This window comes from Phoxinus phoxinus, assembly GCF_949152265.1.
Source record: "Phoxinus phoxinus genome assembly, chromosome: 5".
NCBI classification, from domain to species: domain Eukaryota; kingdom Metazoa; phylum Chordata; class Actinopteri; order Cypriniformes; family Leuciscidae; genus Phoxinus; species Phoxinus phoxinus.
Genome location: NC_136880.1, coordinates 386,289 through 404,982, shown reverse-complemented (window position 1 = coordinate 404,982; position 18,694 = coordinate 386,289). Strand labels below are relative to the sequence as shown.

The 18,694-nt window shown below is 47.9% G+C and overlaps 1 protein-coding gene across 2 annotated transcripts in view; it reads left to right on the top strand.

Moving 5' to 3' along the window:
- The first annotated feature begins 531 nt into the window (after positions 1-531).
- dnm3b (dynamin 3b) overlaps positions 532-18,694 on the top strand; it is a 57,185-nt gene continuing 39,022 nt past the window's right edge. For both annotated transcript variants that reach the window (XM_079613537.1, XM_079613536.1), the window contains exons 1-8: positions 532-834; positions 1,225-1,458; positions 5,900-5,973; positions 6,078-6,227; positions 14,572-14,775; positions 15,228-15,326; positions 16,265-16,425; positions 16,521-16,663. In XM_079613537.1, the coding sequence (XP_079469663.1) occupies positions 1,298-1,458; positions 5,900-5,973; positions 6,078-6,227; positions 14,572-14,775; positions 15,228-15,326; positions 16,265-16,425; positions 16,521-16,663 (992 nt within the window). In that variant the 5' untranslated portion in view covers positions 532-834; positions 1,225-1,297. The remainder of the gene's footprint in view (positions 835-1,224; positions 1,459-5,899; positions 5,974-6,077; positions 6,228-14,571; positions 14,776-15,227; positions 15,327-16,264; positions 16,426-16,520; positions 16,664-18,694) is intronic.

Genomic DNA, 18,694 nt, shown 5'->3' with positions numbered 1-18,694 from the left:
TGTTAGACTTTTATTTCGTGGGAAACAGCGCCATCTTTCATGAAAGAGGAGAGAAGGCCTGCATCATCTTCAGGTTATTATCAGCTGGTTATATTTCAATATCATGTCGGCAGAATGTATTAATGGTGTTTCAATCACAGACTGTCCGCTTTGCACGACTGCATTAATGCAAATTCTGCCTTCTTATCTAATAGGCTGGAGGAGATCTGGTTTACAGGCGAACTGATGGTCGAGCCGACGCTAAAATAAAGCAGTGTGAGGGGAAGTAAAGGAGAAAACCAGTCGTCGTTGTTCCAGTGTACAGTGAAGTGTTTTCTAGATGACAGGTGTGATGATTTCTCAGTGTGAATCCACTATGGCGGAGGAGGATTTGCTCATGAATATTAAGCGCGTGACTGCACGTTCACCCAGTGCTCCTCACCGATTGGTTGACAGGAAAGACATTGGTTAGAAATCTGACCAATAAGCGGTTCCTCCTCGAGTGAAGGCTTGGGCTTTGAATATTAATGAGGTTTCGTGACCGAACACTCCAGTAAACAGAGCGCGCGACAGCAGCCGGACTCGATTAATATTCATGAGCGCGTGGTTGTCATTGGCGGCTGATTGGTCGCGTCCTGCGCCAAGTGCATCGTAATGAGTGCGGCTGCGTTGCAGGGCGATTAATTTATCTTCGGAGAGAAAGACGATAGGATGAAATAGCGTGACACACAGATGTGTGTTTTCCGATCTGCGACGATAACTCGCGTGTGGTTTGTTTCAGCGCCTGTAACCGGATTAGGGTTTGCGCGTTAAGGCTGTTGCGGCTCTGGGCGGCTCAGGTGGAGCAGGATAACGGTAAGTCTTTCCCTGCATCAATAACGCCAGTTTATATGCAGGCGACGGGCCGATGGCGTGTTTATCATCCCTTCCGCATCCTAATGTCATCCAAGTAGGCTATCTACATCCCTTATAAATGCACATCCCTGATTCTTCTCGGTATAATGCATCTTCATCCCTTATGTCTGTCATCCGTGTAATGCATCTAGGCCTGCATCCCTCATAATGCGTGTTTAATAGACTCAGAGATGTATCATTGGGTAATGCTGAGGATCTGCTGTTCTCCAGTGCCCTTGACAATCTGTGCTCGCGGACAGAAACAGTTGCGCAATGTTTGTGTGTGTGTGTGTGTGTGTCTGTCTCTATCTGGATGCCCGCGCGTGTGTGTGTGTGTGTGTGTGTGTGTAGCTGGATGCGCGCGCGCGTGTGTGTCCTCCTCTAGCTCCTCAGACTCTGCCGCATCCTCCTCCTCCTCTTCATCATGGGGAACCGGGGCATGGAGGACCTGATCCCGCTGGTGAACCGGCTCCAGGACGCCTTCAGCTCCATCGGGCAGAGCTGCAACCTGGACCTGCCGCAGATCGCGGTGGTGGGCGGACAGAGCGCCGGCAAGAGCTCCGTGCTCGAGAACTTCGTGGGGAAGTGAGTGAGGGTGATGGACATACATCCATCTCAGCCATTACGAAAATTAACCATGGTTTACAGAAAATAAAACCACAAAAAACTTGGTTATTACAGTTACAAATTAACCACGATTTTACAGAAAATAAAACCAAAAAAACATTATAGTTATACTACAAATTAACCATGGTTTTACTATAAATAGGCCTAAAACAAAACAAAAATATGGTTATAATAGTTAAACTACAAATTAACCATGGTATTTGTGGTAAACCTCTGGTTATACAAAATGGTAATCAATTTGCCCAAAAATATGGTTACTACACTTTTACTATTATAAAATCATGGTTAATTTTTCGTAAGGGAGGGCGCACACTTAAAGGTTGTGTAGGTAAGAATTGTCTAAAGAACTTTTTTTCAAATTGGCTTAAACTGTCTTTATATACCAATACATAATTCAAATGTAAGGACTTTGAAAAAGAGAGTATGAAAATTGAGTGACTATAGTGTATTTAATCTTCAAAAAACACAGATCATTAATTCCATTCGGGACGAAACCAGTGATTGGCTTGCGCGACTGTCACTCTCCGTCGCCATGACTACCGCCGCTATTACTGGCTCTGCGCACAGTCGCGCACCCGTTTTTAGGTGGGAGTGACCGGAATTAATGAGCTGTGTTTATTGAAGATTAAATACACTAGAGTCACTCAGTTTTTTATACTCTCTATTTCAGAGTACTTGCATTTTAATTATGTATTGGTAAATAAAGACAGTTTAAACAAATTTGAATAAAAGTTTTTTTAGACAATTCTGACCTACCCTACCTTTAATGACAGTCACATGATAACATTTATTATATTAGTAGTTATAATATACATAACCTGCAACCTAATAAGGCAATAATGAGTTCTGGTTGAGCTTTATCCATACTAATCAGTGCAGGGGACTGATGCAACAAGTATCACCGGAATGGTATGAATTCATTAGTATTAGTATGAATAAATGACAATAAACGTGATTGTCATTGTCATCAAATAAATGATTGTTCAAAAATGTGTCTCCACCTACTGGTGGAATTCTGTAATGATACAATCGTTATTTGAAGTTACTTTCAAAAGGTGATTTACTGTATTTTGATAACTAACGTAGATATCTGTGTTTATATCCTATAACCAGGGCCGGATTATGAGTTCAGAGGCCCCTGGGCACAATGACTTGTAGACTTGTAGTACATTTTTAATTGTCATCATTTAGCCTACTCTCTCAAGCCGTTTCAAACCCGAATAAGTCTCCCTCTTCTGTTGAAAATAAAAGTTATTTGGAGGAATGTGGGTTACCAAACAGTTGATGTACCCCAGAGACTTCCATAATAGTTTTTTCCTACTATGGTAGTCAATGGGGACCAGCAACCGCCCGGTTAGCCACACTCCTCAAAATATCTTCTTCTGTGTTCAGCACAAGAAAGAAATTAATACAGGTTTGGAACAACATTAGAGAGTGAGTAAATAATGACAGAATTTTTATTTTTGGGTAACTGTCCCTTTAAGGACAAGCGGCAGCATGGGCTACTGTCACTTTAAGATCTGCCCGCGACGAGTCTAATATACACGCATTTGACAAGCAGATTTTTTTCTTATTTTTTTCTACTGTTCTTTCACTTTAGACATAACCAACTTTGTTTATGTAAACCTTGTGTGTATTTGACAGTATTAGAGCAATAAGACTCGAAAGATAACTTAGTCCACTAACCAGGCGCTGTTAGACAGGCGTTTAGTGCATGTGCGCATCGGGTGTTTGCACTCAGAAAAGCGCCCGTTAGAACAGCGCATCAGCAGCGAATTACATGTTTAACTGGCAAGGCTTTAAAGCACATGCAAATAATAAATTTTTATGAACTACAGTGCCCCGTTCCTCTGCATTTCATGTGGATATACGTCGCGCTGTACAGTATGTTGAGACGGAGGCGCCAGAACTGCAAACTGATAGAATGCACGATCCTACGATATTTCTTCAAAAGCAGATCGTGGAGACATTTTAATCGTCCACGATCAAAAATCGTGATATCGCACACCCCTAATCTAACATAATATTTTACAGAGCCCAGGGCCCCTTAGATGTCCTGGGCCCCTGGGCAAGTGCCCAGTGTCCCTAATGGTTAATCCGGCCCTGCCTATAACTAGTATAAACTATATATAACCTTTTGGGTTTATAAACTTTTATCTCAGTACTTCTCTGATAATCTGAATTATTGTAGCACAGAAATAATGATGCTTTGTGAAGCAGTTTCATACGATACGTGACAACGGCTCTCTAGATCAGAACACAGATCTCAATGTTCCTGTGATCCGACTTGTCAAAGGTTTAATAGACAGGTGAATCGCTGAAAAGCAAGATCGCGATCATACGATAAAACTGGCAAGAACGTTACAAGGTGGTTTATGTGGGCAATAAAACAGAATATCACTCACAAGTTGTGTATCAGTACATTAAAGGAACACTCCACCGTTTTTTCATATTAAACTATGTTATTCCCTTAACTAAGACTAGTTTAATATGAAAAAATGGTGGAGTATCCCTTTAAGGCCTAACCTGAGTGAGAATTTGGGCCCAACTAGCATGATTTCAGGGTTTCAATCAGGAATAGGAGAGGTCCGAGGAGTGAACCCTGGGGTACACCTCTGGAAGCAGAGGCAGCATGGGACTTTAGTTTGTTAATACAGACACATACCTGCCTTTCACTGATATAAGATGTCAGCTGTTGGATGACAGTAGTAATGGGTTAAATTATGGAAAACAGTGTCATAAACAGCACTAAGGTCAAGGACGACCGTGGGCTCCTGACTCTCTCAGTACTTTACGGAGTGGTTGAAGATTCACGGAAAACGTTAAAAGAGCAGTTAAGTAACTTAATAAATAAACAATTAATAACATGCACTGCTACCCACTACTTCATATATATTAAAGGGATTAAATATAAACAAAACTAAAGCCTAAAAGAGGAGAAAAAGAAAGAAAACAAATAGTTTAATCACACTGCATAACGTACATAATGTAAGTTTATATATATATATATATATATATATATATATATATATATATATATATATACTTACATTTATATAGCGCTTTTTCTGAGACCTCAAGACGCTTTACATAGAAGGGGGAATCTCCTCAACCGCCACCAGTGTGCAGCTCCACCTGCGACGGCAGCCATATTGCGCCAGAACGCCCACCACACACCAGCTTACTGGTGGAGACGAGACCGTGATGAAGCCAATCAGTGTATGGGGATGATTAGGAGGCCGTGATGGACAGAGGCCACTGGGCATATTTTGGCCAGGACACCGGGGTTACACCCCTACTCTTTTTCAAAGGACATCCTGGGATTTTAATGACCACAGAGAGTCAGGACCTCGGTTTAACGTCTCATCCGAAGGACGGCGCTCTTTTGTCAGTATAGTGTCCCCGTCACTACACTGGGGCATTAGGACCCACACAGACCACAGGGTGAGCACCCCCTGCTGGCCTGGTGTTCCCAGGAGTCTCCCATCCAGTACTGACCAGCTCAGCCCCGCTCAGCTTCAGTGGGACACCGGTCTTGGGCTACAGGGTGAATTGGCTGCTGGGTAATATATATAACAGTAAACGGCAATCATCAAGTCAAGTCAGTTAGATTTGTATAGCGTTTTCACAATACATGTTATTTTGAAGCAGAGAATGTGGTGCTGTTCGGATGGCTACAGGGAGCTTGTTCCAGAGTGTTGGACCAGCAATGGAAAAAGTTCGATCACGGCGGTGTTTCAATCTGGACCTAGGGATGGACAACATTCCTAAATGTCCCGTTCTGAGTCCATCATAAAGTACACTATATGAGGTCCATCATAAAACCACCAGTAGCCTACTAACTGTTCGCATCTGTAGAAGAAGAAAATCACCAATCTCTTGAGTATTTGTGATGCAGTGTTTCTGACTAATGCGGTGTAACAGCGAGTTAGACGTATGTCTGGGACAGAGATCTTCAGTCTGAGTGTGTCTGAGTCTTGAACAGTTCCAGGAAGACAATTACAAAGAATCCCAATACTATACTATAATGTTAGTCATCAACCAGTGTGGCTTTGGCTGATGGCACAATCCAGTTTACAGCATGCCTGAAATTATATGAAACACTTAACACAAACGTCACTCAAAAACACTGGAAGTATTGGAGTATGCTTCATTATTCTTTAACAAGGCCACCAGTGAGGTTTAACTGGCCATTCATACACTGACTAAAAACCCTGCAAACAGTACATGTCCGTGATCTTAGTGCCAGTAGATTTGGACACATTTGTGCTAACCAGACAAGCAGGCACAGCTATAATGTGGTCTGATTAACTGGTCCACTGATTTACCCCAGTAACAGTAGAGGAGAAAATGCACAGACACTTCTAGCCGGTGACACGGTTCTGTGTTTCATCCGCAGGGATTTCCTTCCTCGTGGATCTGGCATTGTCACCCGCAGGCCTCTGGTTCTGCAGCTAGTCAGTTCCAACACAGGTGAAGCCACATCTCCACATCTCCACATTACTCCGTGTCTCAGGCCGAGAGCGATTAACATGTGTGTGTGTATCTGTGTGTCCCGTGTCATCGTGACTCTACAGAGTGGGCTGAGTTCCTGCACTGCAAAGGGAAGAAGTTCACGGATTTCGATGAGGTCCGTCAGGAGATCGAGGCCGAGACGGACCGCGTCACTGGGGCCAATAAGGGCATTTCCCCTGTTCCCATCAACCTGAGGGTTTTTTCCCCACACGGTACTGGAACATACTCATAAACATACATGTACTCTGCTGAACATGAACTCTGCTGAACATGAACTCTGCTGAACATGAACCCTGCTCAAACAGCCATCAGTGCAGATGGAGCAAAAACTAGATCTCACTGCTTTTCACTGAGACCATTTCTTACAAAGCCTTTTGGGTTCAAGATTTTGTATGTACACACAGTCAAGCACAGTCGGATTTGACATAAAATATAACATAACTAGGGGTGTAACGATACGCTCATGTCACGATTCGATGCATATCACGATACTGAACTCACAAAACAATATTATTGCGATACTCCAAGACACACAGAAGTTTTTTCTCACACAGTAATTTTCCTTTTAGGTGAACTAAACACAATACATATTGTCACTATCCACGATACATATTGATGCATTTTTGTATTGCAATATATTGTGACGCCCCTAAACATAACTAATCTTTCATCTAAGGAAGTGTACAGGTAGACTGAGTAGTCAGAGGTTAGAAAGACTGTCTATGTGTTAGCGTTCTCACTTGTTATGGTGGCTTCGAGATTCTAGCATTAGCCTACTCATAAAGTGTTAGTTCAGTTTCTCTGCTGGTCACGACTCTTCATCACTCCATCTTTTCTCTTCTCTCTGTGCAGTGCTGAATCTGTCCTCTTCTCTTCTCTCTGTGCAGTGCTGAATCTGTCCTCTTCTCTTCTCTCTGTGCAGTGCTGAATCTGTCCTCTTCTCTTCTCTCTGTGCAGTGCTGAATCTGTCCTCTTCTCTCTGTGCAGTGCTGACTCTGTCCTCTTCTCTTCTCTCTGTGCAGTGCTGAATCTGTCCTCTTCTCTCTGTGCAGTGCTGAATCTGTCCTCTTCTCTCTGTGCAGTGCTGAATCTGTCCTCTTCTCTCTGTGCAGTGCTGAATCTGTCCTCTCCTCTCTGTGCAGTGCTGACTCTGTCCTCTTTTCTCTCTGTGCAGTGCTGAATCTGTCCTCTTCTCTTCTCTCTGTGCAGTGCTGAATCTGTCCTCTCCTCTCTGTGCAGTGCTGACTCTGTCCTCTTTTCTCTCTGTGCAGTGCTGAATCTGTCCTCTTCTCTTCTCTCTGTGCAGTGCTGAATCTGTCCTCTTCTCTCTGTGCAGTGCTGAATCTGTCCTCTTCTCTCTGTGCAGTGCTGAATCTGTCCTCTTCTCTCTGTGCAGTGCTGAATCTGTCCTCTTCTCTCTGTGCAGTGCTGAATCTGTCCTCTTCTCTTCTCTCTGTGCAGTGCTGAATCTGTCCTCTTCTCTCTGTGCAGTGCTGAATCTGTCCTCTTCTCTCTGTGCAGTGCTGAATCTGTCCTCTTCTCTCTGTGCAGTGCTGAATCTGTCCTCTTCTCTTCTCTCTGTGCAGTGCTGAATCTGTCCTCTTCTCTTCTCTCTGTGCAGTGCTGAATCTGTCCTCTTCTCTCTGTGCAGTGCTGAATCTGTCCTCTTCTCTTCTCTCTGTGCAGTGCTGAATCTGTCCTCTTTTCTCTGTGCAGTGCTGAATCTGTCCTCTTCTCTCTGTGCAGTGCTGAATCTGTCCTCTTCTCTCTGTGCAGTGCTGAATCTGTCCTCTTCTCTTCTCTCTGTGCAGTGCTGAATCTGTCCTCTCCTCTTCTCTCTGTGCAGTGCTGAATCTGTCCTCTTCTCTCTGTGCAGTGCTGAATCTGTCCTCTTCTCTCTGTGCAGTGCTGAATCTGTCCTCTTCTCTCTGTGCAGTGCTGAATCTGTCCTCTCCTCTCCTCTCTGTGCAGTGCTGAATCTGTCCTCTTCTCTCTGTGCAGTGCTGAATCTGTCCTCTCCTCTTCTCTCTGTGCAGTGCTGAATCTGTCCTCTTCTCTCTGTGCAGTGCTGAATCTGTCCTCTCCTCTTCTCTCTGTGCAGTGCTGAATCTGTCCTCTTCTCTTCTCTCTGTGCAGTGCTGAATCTGTCCTCTTCTCTTCTCTCTGTGCAGTGCTGAATCTGTCCTCTTCTCTTCTCTCTGTGCAGTGCTGAATCTGTCCTCTTCTCTTCTCTCTGTGCAGTGCTGATTCTGTCCTCTCCTCTTTTCTCTGTGCAGTGCTGAATCTGTCCTCTTCTCTCCTCTCTGTGCAGTGCTGAATCTGTCCTCTCCTCTTCTCTCTGTGCAGTGCTGAATCTGTCCTCTCTCTCTGTGCAGTGCTGAATCTGTCCTCTTCTCTCTGTGCAGTGCTGAATCTGTCCTCTTCTCTTCTCTCTGTGCAGTGCTGAATCTGTCCTCTCTCTCTGTGCAGTGCTGAATCTGTCCTCTTCTCTCTGTGCAGTGCTGAATCTGTCCTCTCCTCTCTGTGCAGTGCTGAATCTGTCCTCTTCTCTCTGTGCAGTGCTGAATCTGTCCTCTTCTCTCCTCTCTGTGCAGTGCTGAATCTGTCCTCTTCTCTCTGTGCAGTGCTGAATCTGTCCTCTTCTCTCTGTGCAGTGCTGAATCTGTCCTCTTCTCTCTGTGCAGTGCTGAATCTGTCCTCTTCTCTTCTCTCTGTGCAGTGCTGAATCTGTCCTCTTCTCTCTGTGCAGTGCTGAATCTGTCCTCTTCTCTCTGTGCAGTGCTGAATCTGTCCTCTTCTCTTCTCTCTGTGCAGTGCTGAATCTGTCCTCTTCTCTTTGTGCAGTGCTGAATCTGTCCTCTTCTCTCTGTGCTGTGCTGAATCTGTCCTCTTCTCTTCTCTCTGTGCAGTGCTGAATCTGTCCTCTTCTCTTCTATCTGTGCAGTGCTGAATCTGTCCTCTTCTCTTTGTGCAGTGCTGAATCTGTCCTCTTCTCTCTGTGCTGTGCTGAATCTGTCCTTTTCTCTCTGTGCAGTGCTGAATCTGTCCTCTTATCTTCTCTCTGTGCAGTGCTGAATCTGTCCTCTTCTCTCTGTGCAGTGCTGAATCTGTCCTCTTCTCTCTGTGCAGTGCTGAATCTGTCCTCTTCTCTCTGTGCAGTGCTGAATCTGTCCTCTTCTCTCTGTGCAGTGCTGAATCTGTCCTCTTCTCTTCTCTCTGTGCAGTGCTGAATCTGTCCTCTTCTCTCCTCTCTGTGCAGTGCTGAATCTGTCCTCTTCTCTTCTCTCTGTGCAGTGCTGAATCTGTCCTCTTCTCTCTGTGCAGTGCTGAATCTGTCCTCTTTTCTCTCTGTGCAGTGCTGAATCTGTCCTCTCCTCTTCTCTCTGTGCAGTGCTGAATCTGTCCTCTTCTCTCTGTGCAGTGCTGAATCTGTCCTCTTCTCTTCTCTCTGTGCAGTGCTGAATCTGTCCTCTTCTCTCTGTGCAGTGCTGAATCTGTCCTCTTTTCTCTCTGTGCAGTGCTGAATCTGTCCTCTCCTCTTCTCTCTGTGCAGTGCTGAATCTGTCCTCTTCTCTCTGTGCAGTGCTGAATCTGTCCTCTTCTCTCCTCTCTGTGCAGTGCTGAATCTGTCCTCTCCTCTTCTCTCTGTGCAGTGCTGAATCTGTCCTCTTCTCTCTGTGCAGTGCTGAATCTGTCCTCTTCTCTTCTCTCTGTGCAGTGCTGAATCTGTCCTCTTCTCTTCTCTCTGTGCAGTGCTGAATCTGTCCTCTTCTCTCTGTGCAGTGCTGAATCTGTCCTCTTCTCTCTGTGCAGTGCTGAATCTGTCCTCTTCTCTTCTCTCTGTGCAGTGCTGAATCTGTCCTCTTCTCTTCTCTCTGTGCAGTGCTGAATCTGTCCTCTTCTCTTCTATCTGTGCAGTGCTGAATCTGTCCTCTTCTCTTTGTGCAGTGCTGAATCTGTCCTCTCCTCTCTGTGCAGTGCTGAATCTGTCCTCTTCTCTCTGTGCAGTGCTGAATCTGTCCTCTTCTCTCTGTGCAGTGCTGAATCTGTCCTCTTCTCTCTGTGCAGTGCTAAATCTGTCCTCTTCTCTCTGTGCAGTGCTGAATCTGTCCTCTTCTCTTCTCTCTGTGCAGTGCTGAATCTGTCCTCTTCTCTTTGTGCAGTGCTGAATCTCTCCTCTTCTCTCTGTGCATTGCTGAATCTGTCCTCTTCTCTCTGTGCAGTGCTGAATCTGTCCTCTCCTCTTCTCTCTGTGCAGTGCTGAATCTGTCCTCTTCTCTTCTCTCTGTGCAGTGCTGAATCTGTCCTCTTCTCTCTGTGAAGTGCTGAATCTGTCCTCTTCTCTTCTCTCTGTGCAGTGCTGAATCTGTCCTCTTCTCTCTGTGCAGTGCTGAATCTGTCCTCTCCTCTTCTCTCTGTGCAGTGCTGAATCTGTCCTCTTCTCTCTGTGCAGTGCTGAATCTGTCCTCTTCTCTTCTCTCTGTGCAGTGCTGAATCTGTCCTCTTCTCTTCTCTCTGTGCAGTGCTGAATCTGTCCTCTTCTCTTCTATCTGTGCAGTGCTGAATCTGTCCTCTTCTCTTTGTGCAGTGCTGAATCTGTCCTCTTCTCTCTGTGCTGTGCTGAATCTGTCCTCTTCTCTTTGTGCAGTGCTGAATCTGTCCTCTTCTCTTCTCTCTGTGCAGTGCTGAATCTGTCCTCTTCTCTCTGTGCAGTGCTGAATCTGTCCTCTTCTCTTCTCTCTGTGCAGTGCTGAATCTGTCCTCTTCTCTCTGTGCAGTGCTGAATCTGTCCTCTTCTCTCTGTGCAGTGCTGAATCTGTCCTCTTCTCTTCTCTCTGTGCAGTGCTGAATCTGTCCTCTTCTCTTCTCTCTGTGCAGTGCTGAATCTGTCCTCTTCTCTTCTATCTGTGCAGTGCTGAATCTGTCCTCTTCTCTTTGTGCAGTGCTGAATCTGTCCTCTTCTCTCTGTGCTGTGCTGAATCTGTCCTCTTCTCTCTGTGCAGTGCTGAATCTGTCCTCTTCTCTTCTCTCTGTGCAGTGCTGAATCTGTCCTCTTCTCTTCTATCTGTGCAGTGCTGAATCTGTCCTCTTCTCTTTGTGCAGTGCTGAATCTGTCCTCTTCTCTCTGTGCTGTGCTGAATCTGTCCTCTCCTCTCTGTGCAGTGCTGAATCTGTCCTCTTCTCTCCTCTCTGTGCAGTGCTGAATCTGTCCTCTTCTCTTCTCTCTGTGCAGTGCTGAATCTGTCCTCTTCTCTTCTCTCTGTGCAGTGCTGAATCTGTCCTCTTCTCTCTGTGCAGTGCTGAATCTGTCCTCTTCTCTCTGTGCAGTGCTGAATCTGTCCTCTTCTCTTCTCTCTGTGCAGTGCTGAATCTGTCCTCTTCTCTCTGTGCAGTGCTGAATCTGTCCTCTTCTCTCCTCTCTGTGCAGTGCTGAATCTGTCCTCTTCTCTCCTCTCTGTGCAGTGCTGAATCTGTCCTCTTCTCTTCTCTCTGTGCAGTGCTGAATCTGTCCTCTTCTCTTCTCTCTGTGCAGTGCTGAATCTGTCCTCTTCTCTCTGTGCAGTGCTGAATCTGTCCTCTTCTCTCTGTGCAGTGCTGAATCTGTCCTCTTCTCTCCTCTCTGTGCAGTGCTGAATCTGTCCTCTTCTCTCTGTGCAGTGTTGAATCTGTCCTCTTCTCTCTGTGCAGTGCTGAATCTGTCCTCTTCTCTCTGTGCAGTGCTGAATCTGTCCTCTTCTCTCTGTGCAGTGCTGAATCTGTCCTCTTCTCTCTGTGCAGTGCTGAATCTGTCCTCTCCTCTCTGTGCAGTGCTGAATCTGTCCTCTTCTCTCTGTGCAGTGCTGAATCTGTCCTCTCCTCTCTGTGCAGTGCTGAATCTGTCCTCTTCTCTCTGTGCAGTGCTGAATCTGTCCTCTTCTCTCCTCTCTGTGCAGTGCTGAATCTGTCCTCTTCTCTCTGTGCAGTGCTGAATCTGTCCTCTTCTCTCTGTGCAGTGCTGAATCTGTCCTCTTCTCTTCTCTCTGTGCAGTGCTGAATCTGTCCTCTTCTCTTCTCTCTGTGCAGTGCTGAATCTGTCCTCTTCTCTTCTATCTGTGCAGTGCTGAATCTGTCCTCTTCTCTTTGTGCAGTGCTGAATCTGTCCTCTTCTCTCTGTGCTGTGCTGAATCTGTCCTCTTCTCTCTGTGCAGTGCTGAATCTGTCCTCTTATCTTCTCTCTGTGCAGTGCTGAATCTGTCCTCTCCTCTCTGTGCAGTGCTGAATATGTCCTCTTCTCTCTGTGCAGTGCTGAATCTGTCCTCTTCTCTCTGTGCAGTGCTGAATCTGTCCTCTTCTCTCTGTGCAGTGCTGAATCTGTCCTCTTCTCTTCTCTCTGTGCAGTGCTGAATCTGTCCTCTTCTCTCCTCTCTGTGCAGTGCTGAATCTGTCCTCTTCTCTTCTCTCTGTGCAGTGCTGAATCTGTCCTCTTCTCTCTGTGCAGTGCTGAATCTGTCCTCTTCTCTCTGTGCAGTGCTGAATCTGTCCTCTTTTCTCTCTGTGCAGTGCTGAATCTGTCCTCTCCTCTTCTCTCTGTGCAGTGCTGAATCTGTCCTCTTCTCTCTGTGCAGTGCTGAATCTGTCCTCTCCTCTTCTCTCTGTGCAGTGCTGAATCTGTCCTCTTCTCTCTGTGCAGTGCTGAATCTGTCCTCTTCTCTTCTCTCTGTGCAGTGCTGAATCTGTCCTCTTCTCTTCTCTCTGTGCAGTGCTGAATCTGTCCTCTCCTCTCTGTGCAGTGCTGAATCTGTCCTCTTCTCTCTCTGTGCAGTGCTGAATCTGTCCTCTTCTCTCTGTGCAGTGCTGAATCTGTCCTCTTCTCTCTGTGCAGTGCTGAATCTGTCCTCTTCTCTCTGTGCAGTGCTGAATCTGTCCTCTTCTCTTCTCTCTGTGCAGTGCTGAATCTGTCCTCTTCTCTTCTCTCTGTGCAGTGCTGAATCTGTCCTCTTCTCTTCTATCTGTGCAGTGCTGAATCTGTCCTCTTCTCTTTGTGCAGTGCTGAATCTGTCCTCTTCTCTCTGTGCTGTGCTGAATCTGTCCTCTTCTCTCTGTGCAGTGCTGAATCTGTCCTCTTATCTTCTCTCTGTGCAGTGCTGAATCTCTTCTCTCCTCTCTGTGCAGTGCTGAATCTGTCCTCTTCTCTCCTCTCTGTGCAGTGCTGAATCTGTCCTCTCCTCTCTGTGCAGTGCTGAATCTGTCCTCTTCTCTCTGTGCAGTGCTGAATCTGTCCTCTTCTCTCTGTGCAGTGCTGAATCTGTCCTCTTCTCTCTGTGCAGTGCTGAATCTGTCCTCTTCTCTCTGTGCAGTGCTGAATCTGTCCTCTTCTCTCCTCTCTGTGCAGTGCTGAATCTGTCCTCTTCTCTTCTCTCTGTGCAGTGCTGAATCTGTCCTCTTTTCTCTCTGTGCAGTGCTGAATCTGTCCTCTCCTCTTCTCTCTGTGCAGTGCTGAATCTGTCCTCTTCTCTCTGTGCAGTGCTGAATCTGTCCTCTCCTCTTCTCTCTGTGCAGTGCTGAATCTGTCCTCTTCTCTCCTCTCTGTGCAGTGCTGAATCTGTCCTCTTCTCTTCTCTCTGTGCAGTGCTGAATCTGTCCTCTTCTCTCTGTGCAGTGCTGAATCTGTCCTCTTCTCTTCTCTCTGTGCAGTGCTGAATCTGTCCTCTTCTCTCCTCTCTGTGCAGTGCTGAATCTGTCCTCTCCTCTCTGTGCAGTGCTGAATCTGTCCTCTTCTCTCTGTGCAGTGCTGAATCTGTCCTCTTCTCTCTGTGCAGTGCTGAATCTGTCCTCTTCTCTCTGTGCAGTGCTGAATCTGTCCTCTTCTCTCTGTGCAGTGCTGAATCTGTCCTCTTCTCTCCTCTCTGTGCAGTGCTGAATCTGTCCTCTTCTCTTCTCTCTGTGCAGTGCTGAATCTGTCCTCTTTTCTCTCTGTGCAGTGCTGAATCTGTCCTCTCCTCTTCTCTCTGTGCAGTGCTGAATCTGTCCTCTTCTCTCTGTGCAGTGCTGAATCTGTCCTCTCCTCTTCTCTCTGTGCAGTGCTGAATCTGTCCTCTTCTCTCTGTGCAGTGCTGAATCTGTCCTCTTCTCTCTGTGCAGTGCTGAATCTGTCCTCTTCTCTCTGTGCAGTGCTGAATCTGTCCTCTTCTCTCTGTGCAGTGCTGAATCTGTCCTCTTCTCTCTGTGCAGTGCTGAATCTGTCCTCTTCTCTCTGTGCAGTGCTGAATCTGTCCTCTTCTCTCTGTGCAGTGCTGAATCTGTCCTCTCCTCTCTGTGCAGTGCTGAATCTGTCCTCTCTCTGTGCAGTGCTGAATCTGTCCTCTCTCTGTGCAGTGCTGAATCTGTCCTCTCTCTGTGCAGTGCTGAATCTGTCCTCTTCTCTCTGTGCAGTGCTGAATCTGTCCTCTTCTCTCTGTGCAGTGCTGAATCTGTCCTCTCTCTGTGCAGTGCTGAATCTGTCCTCTTTCTGTGCAGTGCTGAATCTGTCCTCTTCTCTCTGTGCAGTGCTGAATCTGTCCTCTTCTCTCTGTGCAGTGCTGAATCTGACTCTCATTGACCTGCCTGGCATCACTAAAGTGCCGGTGGGCGACCAGCCGGTGGACATCGAGCAGCAGATCCGAGACATGATCATGCAGTTCATTTCCCGAGAGAGCTGCCTAATCCTGGCCGTCACTCCTGCCAACACTGACCTGGCCAACTCCGACGCGCTCAAACTGGCCAAAGACCTCGATCCTCAGGGTGTGTGACACACACACAAACACGGGCCAGATTCACTGAACAGGGCACATAAGCGTAGAGTCCCAAACAGGCAGAGCCCATGATAATCAGGTGCGGGTGATGTCGATGAAAAATAACGTGGCTTGGCAAACGATATGTTCAGATATTATCTTCCTCTGGCAATCCGAATAAATGAAGAGGAGTGGTGAAGATCCTCTCTCTTCTATCACATGTATGCTCTCTGTTCTTTGCGGTTCCTCATCCTACAGCAACTATCACAAAAAGTCAAGCTTTAAATGGGTTCAGACATGCTTTTCTGGGCGATAAATAATGGCACAGATACCAGTAAACCTTATTAAATCACAACGTATGATTTATTTAAATACCCTCCTCTCATAAATTTACAGTCTGTGAATTTTTCACAGAAAGAATCCTCTTCTTTCATGTGATCTCTTGATTTTGCATCTTTACAGGCCAGAGGACGATCGGTGTGATCACGAAACTAGATCTGATGGATGAAGGAACGGATGCTCGAGACGTTTTGGAGAACAAGCTCCTGCCACTACGCAGGGGTAAAAACCACCTTTCTTCCCGTCTAATGTCGTACCTTTTTCCGAGCGGGGCCAATAGCCTCGGACCTCAAGCACAGAGCCCAAACTCAATATGTGTTTCCACTGTTGGGCCAGTAGCCCCGCTTATACGCCCTACAACACGCCTCAACAGAACAACACACAACCCGCTTCACCAGCTGACTGAAAACTAGCTAGATCGCAAAATGATCATAAAAGAAGCAAACGTTTAGTCTTTACTTAAAGACTTGCGATTCCAGCATCGATATTTGCCCAGTGTTTTACAATAAAAAATTTACAGGGACAGTAATTTATTCATTTGTTTCAGCAGGGCACATCAATCATGCTGAATCAAACTGGTGTTTACCATTTCACACAAAAAGAGAACTTAGTCCAAAGTCTAAGACATTTAGAAGGAAATTAAATATAGATATATAAATATAAAATATCATGTTTACATCACATTTCTTAGAAAGAGTGAGCATTTATTAATTTGTAGTATATTTGAGCAATCTCTCTGTCTCACGATAGTGTTATCCTTTCAGCCAGAGCAACAGAGGAAGCAGGAGTTATGAGTTAAACCAGTTAACAGGAGTGCATGTTTTAATATCATATTTGCGGATGCATTTGTCTCAACAAAGGCACAGGGAAGAGACAGATAAAACACAAAACCAAACAAATGCACGATTTGTCTATGTTCTTCAAGCAGTCTCTGGTATTTTGAAACCTACATCGCAAGCCATTGCAGCCTCTCTGTGTCTCTCTCTGAGGTGAATTCACTAAACGCTTGTGTGTTTTCAGCCCAAAAACGTACATCTTGTCCACTCTCCAGTTTAGTCTGGGCTAAGTGTGCTAAAACATCTGCGGTGTGAGTACTAGATTCACTTACTGTTATTATTTTCAAATGCCTGAGTAACGGTGTCTGATGCTCAATCTGCCAGGTTATATTGGGGTGGTGAACCGCAGTCAGAAAGACATCGATGGGAAGAAGGACATCAAAACGGCTCTGGCAGCCGAGAGGAAATTCTTCCTCTCTCACCCGTCCTACAGGCACCTGGCGGACAGCATGGGAACGCCATACCTGCAGAAGGCCCTCAATCAGGTACGGCTGCAGTCAGTCAATCAAGCTCTGTCATGTGACTCCAGATAACTGCTCTGCAAAGGCATCAGTTTAACTGTTTAATTTGTCTTTCACAGCAACTGACCAACCACATCCGGGACACTCTACCGGCCTTCCGCAGTAAACTGCAGTCGCAGCTGCTGGGGCTGGACAAAGAGGCGGAGGAGTACCGTCACTACCGGCCCGACGACCCCTCGCGCAAGACCAAAGCCCTGCTGCAGTGAGTGCCTCGACTCTCGACTCCACCACTTCTCACAGCTCTACTCTCGACTCCACCACTTCTCACAGCTCGACTCTCGACTCCACCGCCTCTCACAGCTCTACTCTTGACTCCACCGCCTCTCACAGCTCGACTCTCGACTCTACCCGCCTCTCCACCGACTCTCGACTCTACCCGCCTCTCACAGGTCGACTCTCGACTCCACTGCCTCTCACAACTCGACTCTCAACTCTACCCGCCTCTCACAGCTCGACTCTCGACTCCACCACTTCTCACAGCTCGACTCTCGACTCCACCGCCTCTCACAGCTCGACTCTCGACTCCACCACTTCTCACAGCTCGACTCTCGACTCCACCGCCTCTCACAGCTCGACTCTCGACTCCACCACTTCTCACAGCTCGACTCTCGACTCCACCGCCTCTCACAGCTCGACTCTCGACTCCACCGCCTCTCACAGCTCGACTCTCGACTCCACCGCCTCTCACAGCTCGACTCTCGACTCCACCGCCTCTCACAGCTCGACTCTCGACTCCACCGCCTCTCACAGCTCGACTCTCGACTCCACCGCCTCTCACAGCTCGACTCTCGACTCCACCGCCTCTCACAGCTCGACTCTCGACTCCACCGCCTCTCACAGCTCGACTCTCGACTCCACCGCCTCTCACAGCTCGACTCTCGACTCCACCGCCTCTCACAGCTCGACTCTCGACTCTACCCGCCTCTCACAGCTCGCCTCTCGACTCCACCACCTCTCACAGCTCGACTCTCGACTCCACCACCTCTCACAGCTCGCCTCTCGACTCCACCACCTCTCACAGCTCGACTCTCGACTCCACCACCTCTCACAGCTCGCCTCTCGACTTCACCGCCTCTCACAGCTCGACTCTCGACTCCACCGCCTCTCACAGCTCGACTCTCGACTCCACCGCCTCTCACAGCTCGACTCTCGACTCTACCCGCCTCTCACAGCTCGACTCTCGACTCCACCACCTCTCACAGCTCGCCTCTCGACTCCACCACCTCTCACAGCTCGCCTCTCGACTCCACCACCTCTCACAGCTCGCCTCTCGACTCCACCGCCTCTCACAGCTCGACTCTCGACTCCACCGCCTCTCACAGACTCTCGACTCTCGACTCCACCGCCTCTCACAGCTCGACTCTCGACTCTCCCCGCCTCTCACAGCTCGACTCTCGACTCCACCGCCTCTCACAGCTCGACTCTCGACTCCACCGCCTCTCACAGCTCGACTCTCGACTCCACCGCCTCTCACAGCTCGACTCTCGACTACACCGCCTCTCACAGCTCGACTCTCGACTCCACCGCCTCTCACAGCTCGACTCTCGACTCCACCGCCTCTCACAGCTCGACTCTCGACTCTCCCCGCCTCTCACAGCTCGACTCTCGACTCCACCGCCTCTCAAAGCTCGCCTCTCGACTCCACCGCCTCTCACAGCTCGACTCTCGACTCTCCCCGCCTCTCACAGCTCGACTCTCGACTCCACCGCCTCTCACAGCTCGACTCTCGACTTCACCGCCTCTCACAGCTCGACTCTCGACTCCACCACCTCTCACAGCTCGCCTCTCGACTCCACCACCTCTCACAGCTCGACTCTCGACTCCACCGCCTCTCACAGACTCTCGACTCTCGACTCCTCGCCTCTCACAGCTCGACTCTCGACTCTACCCGCCTCTCACAGCTCGACTCTCGACTCCACCGCCTCTCACAGCTCGACTCTCGACTCCACCGCCTCTCACAGCTCGACTCTCGACTCCACCACCTCTCACAGCTCGACTCTCGACTCTCCCCGCCTCTCAAAGCTCGCCTCTCGACTCCACCGCCTCTCACAGCTCGCCTCTCGACTCCACCGCCTCTCACAGCTCGACTCTCGACTCTCCCCGCCTCTCAAAGCTCGCCTCTCGACTCCACCGCCTCTCACAGCTCGCCTCTCGACTCCACCACCTCTCACAGCTCGACTCTCGACTCCACCACCTCTCACAGCTCGACTCTCGACTCCACCGCCTCTCACAG